Raw genomic sequence first — 19,218 nt, 5'->3', positions numbered from 1 at the left:
TTACAAATCCTGGCTGTATAAAAGCAGAAATGCCACAAAAGATGTAGAAAATGTTATGAATAAAATCATGACATAAATTTTCTGAAATCTAGGGTAAAGTTTAACCAGAGGCAATTAAAACAGCAAGCCAACGAGGCCCTGAAACTAAACTCAACACATCAGAACCAACAAGGAATGTTTTATACACTAGTTGTATATAAAAACAGTTTGTGTGTTAAATATTAGTAAATGGCATAAAATAAAGAACCATTATAGAATATTTAAAAGTTGGATGAAATAGTCAAATGTCAGCTTGTTTCTATAACTTTTAAATTTAAGAAAAATATTTCATTTTTTATTCACATGTGTCAATTACATGTTAATTGGGCTCAGTGTGATAATTCCACTCATACATATAATGTACACAGCCAAAACCAGTGTACTTTTGTCCACCATCCCGTCCATCCTGCCCAGCCTGAAGAAATCACTGTGGTGCATCCAGACATGCTGCTTTTAGCCCCTCCATGTCAAAAGAAAATGTGGTTCCTGACTTTCTACATCTGGCTTACTTCACTCAAGATGATGTACTCTATTTCCATCAATTTTGCTGCAAATGGCAAGCTTTGTTTCTTCTCTTGGGCTGGACAATAGTCCCATGTGCATTTATACACTTTTTCTCTATTCATCCCTTTTTGGGCACCGTAACTAGGCATGGGCCCACATCATGTATGTCTTTAGTATGCCGACTTCACTTTTCTTGCTTATATAAACAGATGTGAGATACCTGGATCACATGATAGATTTATTTCAGGCTTAGTTTGTTTGTTGAGGAACCTTTATATTTCTGTCTACAATGGCTATAATAGTTTACATTCCCACCAACAATGTATAAGAGAATTAGTTGTCTACATCCTTATCAGTAATTATTTATTATGATTACTGTTGGCATCTGATGATACCCGTTTCTACCTATGATGAAATGATACCATATTCTAGTTTTGATTTACATTTCTCTCATGAGGGCTGGATGGTAATTTCCCCCTTTTAGTTCTTGATCTTGTCAATATATGTGTTTTCTTTCTCTTGGTGTTTTATTGTTTTTTATTTTACTCTGCATGCCTGGTTTAAAGTTTATCATTGTTACTTCTCCTTTTCAAAAATTAAATTTTGGTTTCTACTAATATTCTCTCTTATTTTTTTCTATTTCCCATTTTATTGGTTTCATGTATTTATATGGCTTCTTTTGTTATGTCTTTATTTTATTTCATTAATTTGGATCATATCTTATCAAAAGCATATACACTCCACTAATTTTCCTTTTTATTTCCTTTCCTCTGCTTAGATACCTTGACTTTATACATGCAGATTGCCTAAAGCATAAAAAAATAGTTATGAGAAACCACACGGTAATAACAACATTCACCTTGCTGGGACTCACAGATGAGCCAGGGCTCCAAGGTCTGTGTTCTGTGTTTTGTCATCTTATTTCTAACATATATTCTGAACATAATTAGGAACCTCGCCATTATAATTCTCACCCTGATAGACTCCCATCTTAATATGCCTATGTATTTTTATCTCTGAAACTTCTTCTTAGAAATCTCATGCATGACAGTCTGTATTCCTAGGTTCCTGTTTAGTATAGTATATCAACTGGTGATAATACCTTAACATATAATGCTTGTGCCAGTCAAATATTTTTTATTGGACTCTTTGGGGCCACAGAGTTTTTTCTGCTGGCAGCCATGTCTTATGTGGCCGCTGTGTGGCCATCTGCAAGCCCCTGCACTATGCGACCATCATGAACAGCAAGGTCTGTGTCATCCTTGTCCTCTGCTGCTGGCTGTCTGGACTGCTGACTATCATCACACCCCTTGGCATGGGCCTCCAGCTGGAATTCTGTGACCTCAACATGATTGGTCACTTTGGCTGTGAGGCATCTGCCTTCCTCAAGACCTCACGCTCAGATACTGTCATTGCTTGCACAGTACTTACATTCATCATTACGCTAATAGGCGTGGTTCTCTCTTACATTATCTGGACAATTCTCAGACTTCCCTCTGCACAGCAGAAGAAGAGAGCTTTTTCCACCTGTTCCTCTCACATGAATGTGATTTCCATCACGTATGGCAACTGTATCTTCATGTACGGTGAAGCTTTCTGCCAAAGAACAGGTAGACGTCAGTAAAGGGGATCTGTGCTCACTACATCTGTTGCCCCTCTGTTAAATCCCTTTATTTATACCTTAAGAAATATGCAAGTGAACAAGCTTTAAATGACACAGTTTTTTTAAAACTTGTATATCTCTTATACTAGATTTAAGCAGTTAGTTGGGGTGTTTTCATTTTTCTGGAAATCTTAACTATTTCAGTCGGGTTAGCTTTTTCAATTTTGGGAACCTACTTAGACAAAATTTAATTCTCTATTTAATAATAATCAAAATAGGCCTTAATTACTAAAGAAAACATGGAAATTGATTTCTAGGAGGAAAATCTTTCTTTGTTTCCCATTTGGCTTTTTCAACATTATTCAAAATCTATTGTGTAACTTGACAAATGTATTTATAACTCCTAAGAAACTTTTGGAACAATAATTTTGCAAAGTTCTGTTTACATAAATATAAAAACATTCTATATTTATGTAATTTTATTTTTTATATTTTTACTTATTCTTTGACATTTTCATTTATGAAAGCAATGTATTTTGAACATATAGATCCCCACTATCCCTTTCCAACCCTTCTAGGTCATCCAACACATCTCTTTCCAGATTTTTATCTCTTTTCAGCTATTCATTTTTATTGTTATTACCCTGAGTCCAATTACAACTGACCATACATGGATGTGGGGCTAGCCACTGGGGCAGAAACATGTAAATACTCTAAAACATTTGAAATGTACTAACAAATGTTGCATCTTATTTGTGGTATTAATTTTTTTATTTAAAATATAAATCTCAAAAGAGAAGGAAGAAGTCATGTACTTTAACCAAAGAGAATGAATAGTAAAAGCATAGAAACAATATGATATAGAAAGGATTTGAGCAAGAATGTGCTTGACAACAGAATGCATATACTCTCGTGTGTGCACATACATGATCAAACCAGAGAAAAGTAGGGGACGGATAGAAGGACCTGGAGGGCACAGGAGCTCCACAAGAAGACCAACAGGCTGATCAAGGCCCAGAAGGGCTGCCAGAGAGTGTAGCACTAACCAAGGACCATGCATGGACTGGATGTAGGCACCTACACAGATGAAGCTGATGGGCAGCACTACTTCAAACTGATCCTTGGACTGCAGAGCACCATCACTGGGCTCTGATGAACCAGCAGGGAGCCAAGTGTGTGGAGCAGAGTCCCCTGGAGCTGAAACCAGGTCACCTGCCTGATCCGGGCAAGGGTTCCTTGATCCACATAGATGAGGGTTCTTGACCCTATAGACACTCACTAATGAACTGCTCTCAAGTGAAAGACCCCAGAAACAGCCTCTGAACATCAGAGACAGCAAGATGGCTAAAGGCCAGTGAAAAAAACACAACAAAAAACAAAATAATATGGCATCTCCAGAACCCAGATATATTTCAACCCTGAAAACTCAAACACAACTGAAGCACAAGAAAATGACCTCATATCCTTAGTAATGAAGATGATAATGGAGGAAACAAATAAAATCCATAAACAAATACAGGAAGATGCAGCCAAACAGATTGAGGACATTAAAGAGGTCTATGGAGAGGAAGTGAACAAATAACTAGAAGAAATTAGGGAAAATACAAAAAATCAGATGAAGGAAATCAATAAAACAGTTCAAGATCTGAAAATTAAAACGGAAACAATGATAAAAGCACAGACAGAAGAAAGCCGGGAATGAGAGAACTTGGAGAAGAAAGCAGGAAATGCAGAGGAAAGCCTCTCTAACAGAATTCAAGAGATAGAAAAAAAGAATCTTGGGACTAGAAGATACAAGGGAGGAAATTGATGCAACCATCAAAAAAATGTTAAATCTGAAAATTTTCTGCCACAAAACATCCAAGAAATCAAGAACACCATGGAAAGATGACACATGAGGAAAATAGGCATTGAGGAAAGACAAGATGCCCAGCTTGGAGGCCCAGAAAATATTTTCAACAAAGGCATAGAAGAAAATTTCCCCAATTTAAAGAAGGCGATGCACATAAACATTCAAGAGGCCCACAGAACAACAAATAGAATACACAAGAAAAGAAAATCCCCCTGCTACATAATAATCAAAACACAAAATGTACAGAACAAAGAAAAATATTAAAAGTGGCAAGGGGAAAAAGCCAAGTAATGTATAATGGCAACCCTATCAGAATTACACATGACTTTTCTGCAGAGACCATAAAGGGCCTGAGCAGAGGTTCTGCAAACCCTAAAGACCACAGATGCCAGACAAGACTATTATACCCAGTGAAACTTTCAATAAACACTGATGGAGAAAGCAATATATTCCATGACAAAAACAAGTTCAAACAGTACATATCCACAAAACTGCCCCTACAGAAGTTACTAGAAGTAACCCAAAGTGGAAAACTACAACCAAAATAACACAGTAAATAGATAACTTCACTGTTGCAAAACATAATCACAAAAACACTCTAAAGCAACCAACATCAAAATCAAGGAAATTAACAATCACTGGTCATTAATATCTCTCAACATCTATGGTCTCAATTCTCCAATAAAAAGACATGGACTAACTAAATGGGAAATGGACAATTTTCTTGATCGATTCCACTTACCAAAGTTGAATCAAGATCAGATCCAACATTCTTCTGCATTCAAGAAACACATCTCAGCCACAAGGATAGACATTACCTCAGGGTAAAACGATGGAAAAAAGTATTCAAAGCAAATGGACACAAGAAGCAAGCTGGTGTAGCCATTTTAATATCTAGTAATTTTTTCCTTTTTTATTAATTTATTCTTGTTACATCTCAATGGTTATCCCATCCCTTGTATCCTCCCATTCTTCCCTCCCTCCCATTTTCCCCTTATTCCCCTCCCCTATGACTGTTCCTGAGGGGGATTTCCTCCCCCTGTATATTCTCATAGGGTATCAAGTCTCTTCTTGGTAACCTGCTATCCTTCCTCTGAGTGCCACCAGGTCTCCCCCTCCAGGGGACATGGTCAAATATGAGGCACCAGAGTACATGAGAAAGTCATACCCCACTCTCCATTCAACTGTGGAGAATGTTCTGCCCATTGGCTCGATCTGGGTAGGGGTTTAAAGTTTACCACCTGTATTCAACCAAAATTAATCAAAAGTCATCAAAAGTAAACACATAGCATCACAATTCTGAGCATCTACACACCAAATACTAGGGCACCCATATTTGTAAAACAAATATTAATAAAGCTTAAACCACACATCAATCCCTACACATTAATAGTGGGAGACTTCAACACCCCACTTTCACCAAAAGATAGGTCAACGAAACAGAAACTAAACTGAGAAATAATGACATTAACTAATGTCATGAATCAAATGGATCTAACAGATATTGACAGAACTTTTCACCCAAACACAAAAGATTATACCTTCTTCTTCTTCTTAGCACATCCAAAATTGATCATATAGTAGGTCACAAAGCAATCCTCAACAGATACAAGAAGATTCAAATAATACCTTGTATCCTATCAGATTACTATGGACTAAAGCTGGACTTCAACAACAGAAATAACAAAAAGCCTACCCACACATGGAAACTAAACAACTCTCTACTCTAATGTCAACTAGGTCAGGGAGGAAAGAAAGAAATTAAGGACTTCCTAAAATTCATTGGAAATGATGGAACAACATACCCAAATTTATTGGACACACTGAAAGCAGTTCTAAGAAGAAAATTAATAGCGCTACGTGTCTTCATAAAGAAACTGAAAACATCTCACATAGGCAACTTAATGACACCTCTGGAAGCCCTAAAAAAGAAGCAGAAACACCCAAGAGGAGTAGATGGCTGGAAATAATCAAGCTCAAGGTAGAAATCAATAATTAGAAACAAAGAGAACAATTCAAATAATCAAGAAAACCAGGAGCTGGTTCTTTGAGAAAATCAATAAGGTAGAAAAACCATTAGCCAAACTAACCAAAAGGCAGAGAGACACTATCCAAATCAACAAATTCAGAAAGGAAAAGGGAGATATAACAACAGAACCTTAAGAAATACAAAGAATCATTAGGTCCTACTTAAACAACTTCTATGCCACAAAATTGGAAAATAAGAGAAATTGACTATTTTCTTGACTGATTCCACTTGCCAAAGTTGAATCAAGATCAGATAAACAATTTAAATAGTCCTATTTCTCCTACAGAAATAGAAACAGTCAATAAAAGCCTCACAAACAAAAAAAAGTCAGGACCAGTTGGTTTCAGTAGAATTCTACCAGACCTTCAAAGAAGAGCTAATACCAATACTCTTCAACTACTCCACAAAATAGAAGTGGGTGAAACATTACTAAATTCATTCTATGAGGCCACAGTCACTTTGATACCTAAACCTCACAAAGACCCAACAAAGAAAGAAAATTTTAGACCTATTTCTCTCATGAACATTGATGCAAAAACACTCAATAAAATACTCACAAACTGAATCAAAGAACACATCAAAGACATCATTCACCATGACAAAGTAGGCTTCATTCCAGGCATGCAGGGATGGTTCAATATATGGAAATTCATCAATGTAAACAAACTGAAAGAAAAAAGTCTCATGATCATCTCCTTAGATGCAGAAAAAGCATTTGACAAAAATACAACACCCACTCATGTTTAAAGTTTTGGAGATATCAGGGATACAAGGCACATACCTAAACATGATAAAGGCTATATACAGCAAGCCAATACCCAACAACAAACTAAATGGAGAGAAACTCAAGGAAATTCCGCCACAAAAAGGGACCAGACAAGGCTGCCCACTTTCTCCATATCTCTTCAATACAGTTCTTGAAGTTCTAGCTAGAGCAAGAAGACAACAAAAGGAGATCAATGGGATCCAAATGGGAAAGGAGGAAGTCAAATTATCCCTATTTGCAGATAATATGATAGTGTATGTAAGTGACCCTCAAAATTCCACCAGAGAACTCCTACAGCTGATAAATACCATCAGCAAAGTGGCTGGGTACAAAATTAACTCCAAAAAGTCAGTAGCCTTCCTGTATAGAAATGACAATCACACAATTGAGATGTAATGTGAATAAATTCATATTATTATTATTATTATTATTATTATTATTATTATTATTATTATTATTATTAAAAATGACAATCATGCTGAGAAAGAAATTAGGGAAACTACACCCTTCATGATAGCCACAAGTCATATAAAGTATCTAGAGAAACTCTAACCAAGCAAGTAAAAAACTTTTTTGAAAAAACTTCAAATCTCTGAAGAAGGAAATTGAAGATGACATCAGAAGATGGAAAGATCTTCCTTGTTCATGGATCAGGAGAATTAACATAGTAAAAATGGCATCTTACCAAAAGCAATTTACAGATTCAATGCAATTCCTATCAAAATACATACACAATTTTTAAAACACACTGAAAGATCAATTCTCAACTTCATACAGAAAAACAAAAAACCCAGAGTAGGTAAAACAATCCTGTGTAATAAAAGATTCTCTGGATGAATCTCCATACCTGATCTCAAACTGTACTATAGAGCAAGAGTAGTTAAAACAGCATGGTACTGGCATAGCAATAGGCTTGTTGCTCAATAGAATTAAATAAAAGACCCAGAAATAAATTCACACACATATGGACACTTGGTTTCTGACAAAGAAGCCATATTGATTCAATGGGAAAAGGATAGCATCTTCAACAAATGTTGCTTTTCTAAGTGGATGTCTACATGTAGAAAAATGCAAGGATATCCATATTTATCACCGTACACATAACTCAAGTCCAAGTGGACTAAAGACATCAAATTAAACCAGAGACATTAAAACTGTTAGAAGAAAAAGTAGGGAAGAGTCTGAAACACATTGGCACAGGAGACAACCTCCTGAACAGAACTCCAACAGCCCAGGCTCTAAGGTCAACAATTAGTAAATGGGACCTCATGAGGCTGAGAAGCTTCTGTAAGGCAGAAAGCACTGTGAACAGAACAAAGCAACAGCCTACAGACTGGGAAAAGAGCTTCACCAACCCTACATCTGACAAAGGACTAATATCTTAAATAAATAAAGAGCTCAAGAAATTAAACACCACTAAACCAAATAACCCAATTAAGAAATGGGGCTCAGAATTAAACAGAGAATTCCCAACAGAGGAATATCGAATGGCTGAGAAACACTTAAAGAAATGCTTAGTGTTCTTACTCATCAGAGAAATGCAAATCAAAACTATTCTGAAATTCCATCTTACACCTATCAGAATTGCTAAGATCAAAAACTCAAGTGACAACACATTCTGGTGAGGATGTGGAGAAAGGGAAACACTCCTTCATTGCTGGTGGAGGTGCAAACTTGTACAACCACTTTGGAAATCAATCTGGTGCTTCTCAGAAACCTGGGAATAGGGCTACCTCAAAATGCAGCTATTCCACTCCTTGGAATATACCCAAAAGATGCCTCACCAAACAAGTACATACGCTCGGCCATGTTACCAGCAGCCTTACTCATAATACCCAGAATCTGGAAACGACCTAAATGTCCCTCAGTTGAAGAATAAATAAAGAAACTGTGATACATTTACACTATGGAATACTACTCAGCTATTAAAAACAAGGAAATCTTTAATTTTGAAGGCAAATAGATGAAACTAGAAATGATCATCCTGAGAGAGTTAACCCAGATCCAGAAATATGCACATGGTATATACTCACTTATAATTGGACACTAGCCCACAGGGATGTCCCCTGAAAGTCTTCTCTTAGCAGATGCTTGGGATTGATGCTGGGACTTAGTGTTGGGACTCTAGGAGAGAGAGGTAAGGGAAAATGGGGAAATAGAAAGATCCCAAAGGTCCTAGAAACCTACAAGAAGACCATCAAGGCTGGTGGATCTGGACCGGGGGGGGGGGTCTGCTCAAACTACTGTCCCAACCACAGACAATGCATGCAGTAAGCCTAGAACCCCTATTCAGATCTAGCCAATGGATTATACATTCTCCCCAGTTGTGTTGAGAGTGGGGACTGGCTCTGACATGAACTCTGCTGCCCCTATTTAACCACTTCCCCTTGCTGGGGAGACCTGGTAGCACTCACAGGAAGGGGAAGCAGGCTACCAAGATGAGACCTGATAGGCTGTGATCATATGGTGGGAGAGGAGTTGTTCTGTCACAGATCTAGGGGAGGGGAACAGGGTGAAAGAGGGAGGGAGGGGGCAATGGGAAGATGCAAGTGAGGGGTAACAATTGAGATTTAATCTGAATAAATTACTTAAATAAGAAAAAGAAAAAGGAAAAAGGAAATGCACCAAGAAAAGATGGTAGTGTTAATAACACATGGTTCTGTTTTCCTTAGTGCAAATGACATCTTTGTTAGGGCTTGGGAAGGTTTGCCATTAACAAGTAGATATTTCTGAGGCCCATGAGTTACCTTCACAGCAACCATCACAGGTCATACTCACTTTAGTTATTTTTTCCCACATTGAGGCCTCACAATTTTTCCAACATATGTAATAGGATATGATTTTTTAAAAACAACTACACAAACATAAAAATTTTCTAACTAAGAACTACCAAGTGAACCAATATGGTATACCAGTGATCACATGTACCAAGATGGTCACATAAAATCTTGAGGCAGTGTGATATTGCAAATAAGCAATGCTAAGGGTGTCCAAACTGACGTTGTCATTACAAATGTGATGAAAATGTAAATTCTCTCATACAGAGCGATATCCAATGTATTTTTCAGGTTTCCTCGCCTAATTGTTGAGTGTTATCTCTGTTTTGTTTTTGCCTTTTTCTTTCCTTTTATTATAAAAAATCCAATAGTATCCATGAGTTATTTTGTAAAGGTAAAGTGATATTGCACCAGTTTTATTACCATAGACAATACAGGAAAAACGTTAAGTAGCATCGTCTGCTGCCCAGCACCAGCAGCACATCTAATGAAGTTGCATTGTTCCCATCCCTGGGGCTTTTCCCTGATACTGCTTGGGAGCAGTTGATTGCCAGAAAACTATTCTCTTGGTTCCTAGGTGACTTTTAAACATGAGACTCAAAGGATTCTTTCGTTTCTTGTCTCTAGTCTATTATAGTTGGGATTTGTAAAATAATAGTAACAGGCTTTAGTGCTAAATATATCCAGAAACTCGATTATTGTCAATCACCTGCTCATCACAAAGCCAGCAATTTATGCAATGAATTACTTCATTGTCCCTAATAAGAAAGCAAGAATGTATCTTCTGTGTTTTAAATGGCAGATGCTGTCTCATGGAAAAAAGTCTGAGCCAGGTGCTTCAGGCCCTTTTCAGAGTGGATGTGTTTCCCTGAGAAAACTTAGTGTTACGTCTCTGATTTGGAGTCACTATTCAACCTAGACCTTGCTGTTAGCACCTACAGATAAATTGCCAGCAGACATCATGCAATGACCTCCAGCCAAAAGGTAAGTATGAATACATTTTACTCTGCCTATGTTCATGTGTATTCTTGTATGTATTATATATACACTTGCCAGAAAAGATGAGTGGGAAATATAGGGATATGTTTTCCATTTTATAAAAGTTTTAGGCTTTAAGCAATCCATGCTGAATACTTGTGATAGCATTTCATGGGACAATTCTACAATCATTTGTGACATGTTTGCTGGTATGATAACCCTAGAAATTATTACCAGGCCTGATTTAGAAACATTCAAAAATAAAATTCCTCACAGATAGACATGCTTGGTTGTGGTGGCGCACACCTTTAGTCCCAGCAATAAGGAGGTAGAGGCAAGCAGATCTCTGAATTCAAGGCCAGCCTGATCTACAAAGCAAGTTCCAGGACAGCCAAGGCTACACAGAAAGACCCTGTGTCAAACCACAACAAATAAATAAATAATAAATAAACAAGCACACACACAAAGTATCGGTAAAGTGGCATTTTTACTGAGATTTTATTATTCATTTCTGGTCTCTGGAAATTAAACATTCAAAACATGAGTTATCCAATATGAATATTATGATATTATTAACTTTTACTATTTGTTCAAGTCTGAATTAATCATATTTTTATGATTAAAGATTAAAGATAGTCTCAATACCTAAGCAAAGCTAAATTCAATACCAGGAAAGCTATGTAGTGGAGAGTTGAGACTGAAAAGAAGATGTGGCCTGATGTGTGGGCCGGCAATTTCCATCACTTAGGATGCAGTCACAAGAGAATAGCAAGCTCAGTGTCAGCATTGGCTAGACAAGTGAACACCTATATAATATACAAGCATATATCATATATAATATAGGTAGACAGATGATAGATAGATGGTAAATAGATAGATAGATAGATAGATAGATAGATAGATGATAGATAGATAGATAGGTAGATAGATAGATGATAGATAGACAGATAGATGACAGACAGACAGATAGATAAACTGACAGATATACAAAGTTGCTGGGGAGCACAGTAAGAGGTTCTCAGAGTGTGAGCTGCAGTCACCTGATGACAATGGACTTATTAAGTAGGTGTAAGCTCTCTATCATGTTTTCTTTCCCATGGTCACAGAACTGGTGTTCAATATATGTGGGGCCAGTAGTATCAGAAGGCAGTGCTCACTCAGCCAAAAAAGGAAAGTAGAAAAAACATTGCTTAAAGTACATGAATCAAGACTTTCTGAAGTTAATAGATTCAACAGTACAGTTGATAAGAGAAATAACACTGAATGTTTTATAGACTTTAATGCATTGAGATTTCTGGGAAAGCTCATATAAACTTTTGAAGGCCCCCAAGAGAAAGAATGAGCTGCAAACCTCAGCCGCCGCTGCTGGTGCCGCTGGTGCTGCCGCCTCTACCGCTGCCGCTCCGATCACTTTGGAAATCTATCTGGTGCTATCTCAGAAAAATGGGAATAGGGCTTCCTCAAGACCCAGCTATTCCACTCCTTGGAATATACCCAGAAGATGCTCCAGCACACAACAAGAAAATTTGCTCAACCATGTTCATAGCAGCCTTATTCATAATAGCCAGAACATGGAAACAGCCTAAGTGTCCCTCAGTAGAAGAGTGGATAAAGAAACTGTGGTACATATACACTATGGAATACTACTCAGCTATTAAAAACAAGGAATTCCCGAAATTTGTGGATAAATGGATTGAGCTAGAAATGATCATAATGAGTGAGTTAACCCAGAAGCAGAAAGAATCAAATGGTATATACTCACTTATATCTGCATACTAGCCCAAGGGGCATGTCCCACGAAAGCCTTCACTTACCAGGAAACTGGGACAGAGGGGAAGGCATCCTATTGGGACTCTAAATGAGAGACGCATGGGAGAACAGCAAAATAAAAGGATCCAGAGGGTCCTAGAAATCTACAAGTAGAACAATATGATAGGCAGATTTGGGCCCAGGGGTCCCGCTCAAACTAAGGCACCAGCCAAGGACAATACAGGAGGTAAACTTTAAACCCCTTCCCAGATCTAGCCAATGGTCAGAATATTCTCCACAGTTGAGTGGAGAGTGTGATACGACTTTCTCACATACTCTGGTGCCTCACATTTGACCATGTCCCCTGGAGGGGGAGACCTGGTGGCACTCAGAGGAAGGACAGCAAGTAGCCAAGAAGAGACTTGATACCCTATGAGAATATATAGGGGGACGTAATCCCCCTCAGGAACAGTCATAGGGGAGGGGAATAATGGGAAAATGGGGGGGGGGAGGAATGGGAGGATACAAGGGATGGGATAAACATTGAGATGTAACAAGAATAAATTAATAAAAAAAAAAAAAAAAAAAAAAAAAAAAAAAAAAAAGAGAAAGAATGATCCCTGAAGTGATAGACATTCCGCACATTTCATGCTGGACTGAAATGTTCTGCTAAAGCCCATAAATATGAATATTTACTATGTTTCAGTTGAACATGCAACTATATTTTTATATATTCACTTTACATCCTGATCATGGCCCCCCTCTCTTCTCCTGCCACTCCCTCTTCCCACCCTCTTTCCCCTATCCCTTCTCCCCTTGTCCCCAGAACACGGAAGCCACTCACCCACCCACCCCAGCACATCAAGTAGCATCAGGGCCGAGCTCATCCTCGTCCACTGAGGCCAGGCAAGGCAGCCCCATATGGTGAAGTGACTGAAAACAGGCAGCATAGCCCATGTCATAGACAGCGCTGGATCAGCTGACTAGGAGGTCCACATGAATATCCAATTGCCCATTGGTTACATATGTGTAGGGGGCCTAGTTCCAGGCCATGCATGCTCTTTGGCTGATGCCTCCATCTCTGTAAGAGTGGGCACATACTTTACCTCTTGGTGCCTCAGATTTCCCATTTACAAGTGCATATAGACCTAGTTAGATGTCTATATGTGTTTCTTATCCTTTTTCTTTGTCCTTGTTTCTGTTTGTTTGTTGTTTGTTTTGTCCTGATTTGGATTGTTTTTTCTAATTGTATCATTATTCTTACTGTTTATTATTATGTTTATTATTATTATTAATTTATTTTAGATGCTTGTGTGTATTCTAGCAAGAGGGAGGAAGTATGTAGGTAGAAAGTAGGAGGCATATGGGTGGAGTTAGGAAGGGAAAACTGTAATCAGAATATATTATATGAAAAAAATCTGTTTTCAATTTTAAAAAATTTGAAACGGCTCAGTGGGTTAAAGATTCTTGCCTACAGGCCCTAAATCCTGACTTTAATACTTGGTGCTCACATGGTGGAAGTGGAGAATCAAGCACCACAAGCTGTCTTCTGACTTCCATATACGCATATGTGTGTGTTTACGTATGTATATGTGTGTGTGTGTACAACACGTACACACAAATAAAAACATACATATAGAAACCTAAAAACAAATAAATAAATAACATGGAAATAATAAACCTCCATACTCGCAGGTTACTGTAAGGATTATGATAATACATACGTGGCACAGTGAGAATACTGCTTAATGCATGTGAAAAGATGTAATACTTGTTTAATTGTGATGAGTGAAATCACAGGAAATATGCAAAGGCACATTTTAAGTGAACAATATTAGAAGCTAGATAGACACTTTAATTTTTTAATTTTATTTTATTAATTTATTCTAGTTACATCTCAACGGTTATCCCCTCCCTTGTATCCTCCCATTCTTCCCTCCCTCCCATTTTCCCCTTATTCCCCTCCCCTATGACTGTGACTGAGGGGGATTTCCTCCCCCTGTATATGCTCATAGGGTATCAAGTCTCTTCTTGGTAGCCTGCTATCCTTCTTCTGAGTGCCACCAGGTCTCCCCATCCAGGGGACATGGTCAAATGTGAGGCACCAGAGTTCGTGTGAAAGTCAACTAAATAGCTGATGCAGAATGTGGGCCTGAGGTAAAGGAGAAAGGGGGGGCGCAGTTTGTAGTGAAAGTGTTTTGCAGCTTTGCTTTAATTTCTCTATGTGTTTTATAAGCATGCTCTCACTTGCACACCTAACTAAAACCATGGATATATATGGTCATGTAAGCACTAAAATTCTCTCTAAAATTCTTCACATTAGTAAAAGTAATACGTAGACATTGAGTTAATTGAATATTTGTGAGAATGCTCATCTTTAATGGTTTTGTCATTGAATTCTATAGTCCAAGTCTCCCTGATACTAACATCTAGGTTTGGAAATTTTCTGACATCGGCAATGAGAAACCACACTTCAATTACAACATTCATCCTCCTGGGACTCACAGACGATCCTCAGCTGCAAGTCTTGCTTTTTCTTTTTCTGTTTATCACCTACCTGTTGAGTGTAACTGGTAATTTAACCATCATTACGCTCACTACAGTGGATCCCCACCTTAAAACCCCCATGTATTTCTTCCTCCAAAATTTCTCTTTCCTAGAAATCTCATTTACAAGTGCCTGTGTCCCAAGATTTTTATACAGTATTTCAACCGGAGACAGAACAATTACATACAATGCGTGTGCGACTCAGTTGTTTTTTACGGATCTCTTTGGGGTAACCGAGTTTTTTCTCCTGGCTATCATGTCCTATGACCGCTACGTGGCCATCTGTAAGCCTTTGCATTACATGACCATCATGAGCAACAAGGTGTGCAAAGCAATGGTTACTTCCTGTTGGGTGGCGGCGTTCATGATTATACTTCCACCACTGAGTTTGGGTTTTCATCTGGAATTCTGTGACTCAAATGTCATTGATCATTTCGGGTGTGATGCAAACCCTATTCTGAAAATATCATGCTCAGACACGTGGCTAATTGAGCAGATGGTGATAGCCTCTGCGGTGTTGACCTTTATCATCACCCTGATGTGCGTGGTCCTTTCATACACTTACGTCATAAGGACAATCCTAAAATTCCCTTCTGCTCAACAAAGGAAAAAGGCCTTTTCAACCTGTTCTTCACACATGATCGTGGTTTCCATCACCTACGGCAGCTGCATCTTCATCTACATCAAGCCATCTGCAAAGGAAGAGGTGACCATAAATAAAGGTGTGTCGGTGCTCATATCGTCCATATCACCCATGCTGAACCCTTTCATATATACTTTAAGGAATAAGCAAGTTAAGCAAGCTTCTCACGACTTACTCAAGAAAATTGCCTTTCTTTTAAAGAAGTGAAGTGTGCCTAAGTTGGTGAATCAAAGCACCCTCTTTCATAATTTTTCGTTACAAATAACAAGCTTTACGCTTTCTTAGACTACAGGTAATCGTGCTGAGCTCTTATGGGTTTTGTCGGTTGTAGTGTTTTGTAGTTGTTGTTGCTGCTGCTGCTGCTGCTGCTGCAGAAGCCGTTCATTTTAAGTTGTTTGTTTGTTTGCTTGCTTGCTTGCTTGCTTGTTTGTTTTGAGACAGAGTCTCACCATGTAGCTCTGGTTGGCTTGGAATACACAAAGATCTGCCTGTTTCTGCCTCCTGAGTACTGAGATTAAAGACATGTCACCACACCTGACCCTTCTACCCATTGATTTTCCATCAATTCAATTACTAATAAACTAAACACTGAGTGATGTGATATGTAAAACATGTCACTTTTAATCCTTTAGCCATAAATTGTCTCAATAAAATCACATTCTCCTTGTTTCCAGAGGAATGTGATAAGGCGCAAAGGCATTCCTTTTGCACAGTTTCTATGAGAAACAATTCTTAAGCAAAACATGTTATTTCATCCACTTAAAAATATAAGACAGATTTAACTAACAAACTTTTAAACTTCTACAGGAAAATGAGAAATTTTAACGAAACATATTAAAGAGGAAATGCAAGTAAAAAGTTGACTTTCTTGCATCCATGAAACATGAAAGGATAACTACCATAATATAGGACCCTTTTTCTTGTATTTATTTATTGTATCACTTTACAGCCTGATGTCAGTCCCCTCTCTCCTCTCCTCCCAGTCCCACCCTCATGTTCCCCTGCCCAATTCCCCCCTCTTCTTCTCAGAAAAGAGGAGGCACCCCATGGGTACCAACCCACCCAGCACCTCAAGACGCAGCAGGACTAAGTGCCTCCTCTCCCACTGAGGCCAGACATGACAGCCCAGTTAGGGGAAAGAGATTCAAAGGCAAGCAACAGAGTCAGAGACAGCCTCTTCTGCCATTGTTAGGGGACCCACACAATGACCAAGCTGCACGTCTGCTACGTGTGTGTAGGGGTCAATGTCCAGCTTGTTCATGCTCTTTGGTTGGAGGTTCAGTCTCTGTGAGCCCCTGTGGGCCCAGGCTAGGTTTTCTGTAGGTCTTGTTGCAGTGCCCTTTACCCCTTCAGCTCTCTCACTCCTTCTATAGGAAGCTCGTATGTATCCATTAAAAAACAGCTTATAATTTCTAAGGAGAAGTAAAATCTTTAATTTGCTAAAATGACAGAAATTAACCTTAACTAACATAAAACACACACAATCTCATTATTAGTTATAGTTTACAAATAAAAATCTGTTATAAATATCATCAGTCATATTTTTAAACTTTTATTATATTTAAAGATAGTAACATTTAAAGTGAATCAGGCACAATGTGCTTGAATACCTCAAAATAAATATCAAATGGTATATAACCTTTTGCCTAGAAAACCCACCTATAGGAATCTGTACCAAAATTGTAATTATCAATAATCATCACAGTCATTTTTCAACAGTAAAAGTTCAGGAACTGCCTAATGAACGTCACTTGGCAATGTGTAACTCAATGAGAGATTCAAGCCTAGGGTATGGCATAATAGGAGAGCACTTGCCCTGCAGCCTTAGGAGAAGACTGAGTGATGTGACTCTATATTATTTATATGCAGGGCTTGGGAAATGACTCAGTGATTAAGAGCACTTTTTGCTTTTCCCAGAACCCACATGGTGGCTCACAAACATATGTCTCTAGTTCTAGGCAACTCAACGTCTTCTTCTGACCTTCATGGACATCAGGCATGCATGTATGCGTTTGGTACACATCCATACATGCAAGAAACACACACACACACACACACACACACACACACACACACACACACTAAATAATTTGTGAAAAAAATAAAATTTACTGACAAGTGAATGGCGCTGATAAGTGGGGCAGGCCCAGACTCAGAAAAGTATATAATGTGTTTATTTATTATATGTGGATGCCAACTTTAAATCTTTAGATGTGTATTGTGTTTAAATTTTAATACTCATAGAAGTCATGAAATTGATAAAGGGCCACGGGGCCCATGGACTTTTTTAAAAAAGGCGATATACATTTCAAGTGATGTGAAGGAAAATTTAATAATAACAAAACAAGGAAGGTTAAATGTGGTGGGATATGGGAAGACATGGCAGAAGAAAGTATAAAGCCATAATTAATACCAAAAGTCTTCTGAAAATGGCAAGCTATATTTTAGAAGCCTCTCTAGATATAAATGTGCATGTACAAAAGGAGTTTAAATAGAAACATCTTATAATAGGGGAACAATGCTTCTATTACACACCATAGGTGAACAAATAAAACTTCCAATGGCAGGTATGGAATATCCCTTCTAGCACTGTTGATCAGTAAGGACTCATAGACCCCCGAATATTACGCACTATTGTCAGTGTTCTTTGCTGCCCTCCAGAAGAAACAATCTTTTACAGAACATACCACATTCTTGAGTCACAGAACATGAAAACTATCAAACTGGTACTCATTTTGGGACCTAGCTGTCAAAATGTTGGACAGTTCTGCATAAACTACTTGGGGAGTAAAGTATCAATCTTATCCAACTGAGACGCTTGGAAGCTACAACAAATTGGGAACACTGTTACATATGGCCACGTGTGTAATGGTGGCATGAAGGTTATGAGAGTAACCAATCACTTTCTGGTTGTTTTTAAGCCCACTCCACAAAATTCAACTCATGTCCAGTGCTGTTAATGAGTCTCGGTAGGTCATAGCCCCAATAGGTTGGAGAGAACCTACTACTATTCTGCTAAATATATTAAATCAACTACTAAAGACACAGTATTAAATTGACTCCTAAAGACTTACAGCTCTATGCATAGATAAGTTTTTTTCCTCAATCCTCATCCAAAAGGCTTCTTCTTGTGGTAGATGATGAATAACAAACACAGAGACCCACAATCGCCCAACATGCCAAACTGAAGTGCTTGACTCTCAAAGGGGCATCCGAATCATGCCTCCTCATGCCAAAGTTCAAGGATCATCATTGAAGAGTATATCAAAAGATTATGAGAGTCAATGGGAGGTTATAACAGTGTTGTGCTCTGTTGTGTGCCTTGAGGCATCAGGGCAGTTGTACATTTGAATTGACAGTGGCTGTGACTCCATGTCCAAAACCTCCATGAGAGAAAGCCGTACAGAAATCTCAGCATGGCAGGGGGAGGTAGTGCGGAAGTCTCAGCCCTATTTGGGAAACTATTGGCAACTAGCAGATCCAGGAAAGAGAGAGCCAGGAGCATTATCTTCTGCAAAATAATTCTCTACACTGGTGTACATCCTCATAAGGTTCGTTTTTCAGGGATGAGGCCCCTGAAAGACTACTCAGGTTCAAATACATGTCCCTACACCCACACACGTTCTGTTAGCACTAAGTCATATAAATGGACCAAAAGCCAGAAATCACATGATCATCTCAATATATGCAGAAAAGGATTTTGACAAAATTCAGCATAGCCTCATGACAAA

The 19,218-nt window shown here is 38.3% G+C and overlaps 1 protein-coding gene, 1 long non-coding RNA gene and 1 pseudogene across 2 annotated transcripts in view; 2 read left to right on the top strand and 1 right to left on the bottom strand.

Moving 5' to 3' along the window:
* Positions 1–1,370: 1,370 nt before the first annotated feature.
* LOC127210793 (olfactory receptor 6C2-like) lies at positions 1,371–2,254 on the top strand (annotated as a pseudogene).
* A 2,644-nt stretch (positions 2,255–4,898) lies between these two features.
* The window catches only part of LOC127210450 (uncharacterized), a 138,069-nt gene continuing 123,749 nt past the window's right edge, over positions 4,899–19,218 (bottom strand). The window contains exon 2 of the long non-coding RNA XR_007833323.1: positions 4,899–5,031. This is a non-coding gene — a long non-coding RNA (uncharacterized LOC127210450). The remainder of the gene's footprint in view (positions 5,032–19,218) is intronic.
* LOC127210434 (olfactory receptor 6C68) lies at positions 14,756–15,694 on the top strand. The gene has a single exon (XM_051170112.1). The coding sequence runs from the start codon at positions 14,756–14,758 to the stop codon at positions 15,692–15,694; it is 939 nt and encodes a 312-aa protein (XP_051026069.1).

The sequence above is a fragment of the Acomys russatus genome, chromosome 28 (genome assembly GCF_903995435.1).
Source record: "Acomys russatus chromosome 28, mAcoRus1.1, whole genome shotgun sequence".
Lineage (NCBI taxonomy): Eukaryota > Metazoa > Chordata > Mammalia > Rodentia > Muridae > Acomys > Acomys russatus.
Note: the sequence above shows the minus strand (reverse complement) of the source record. Positions and strands in the feature narration are given on the sequence as shown.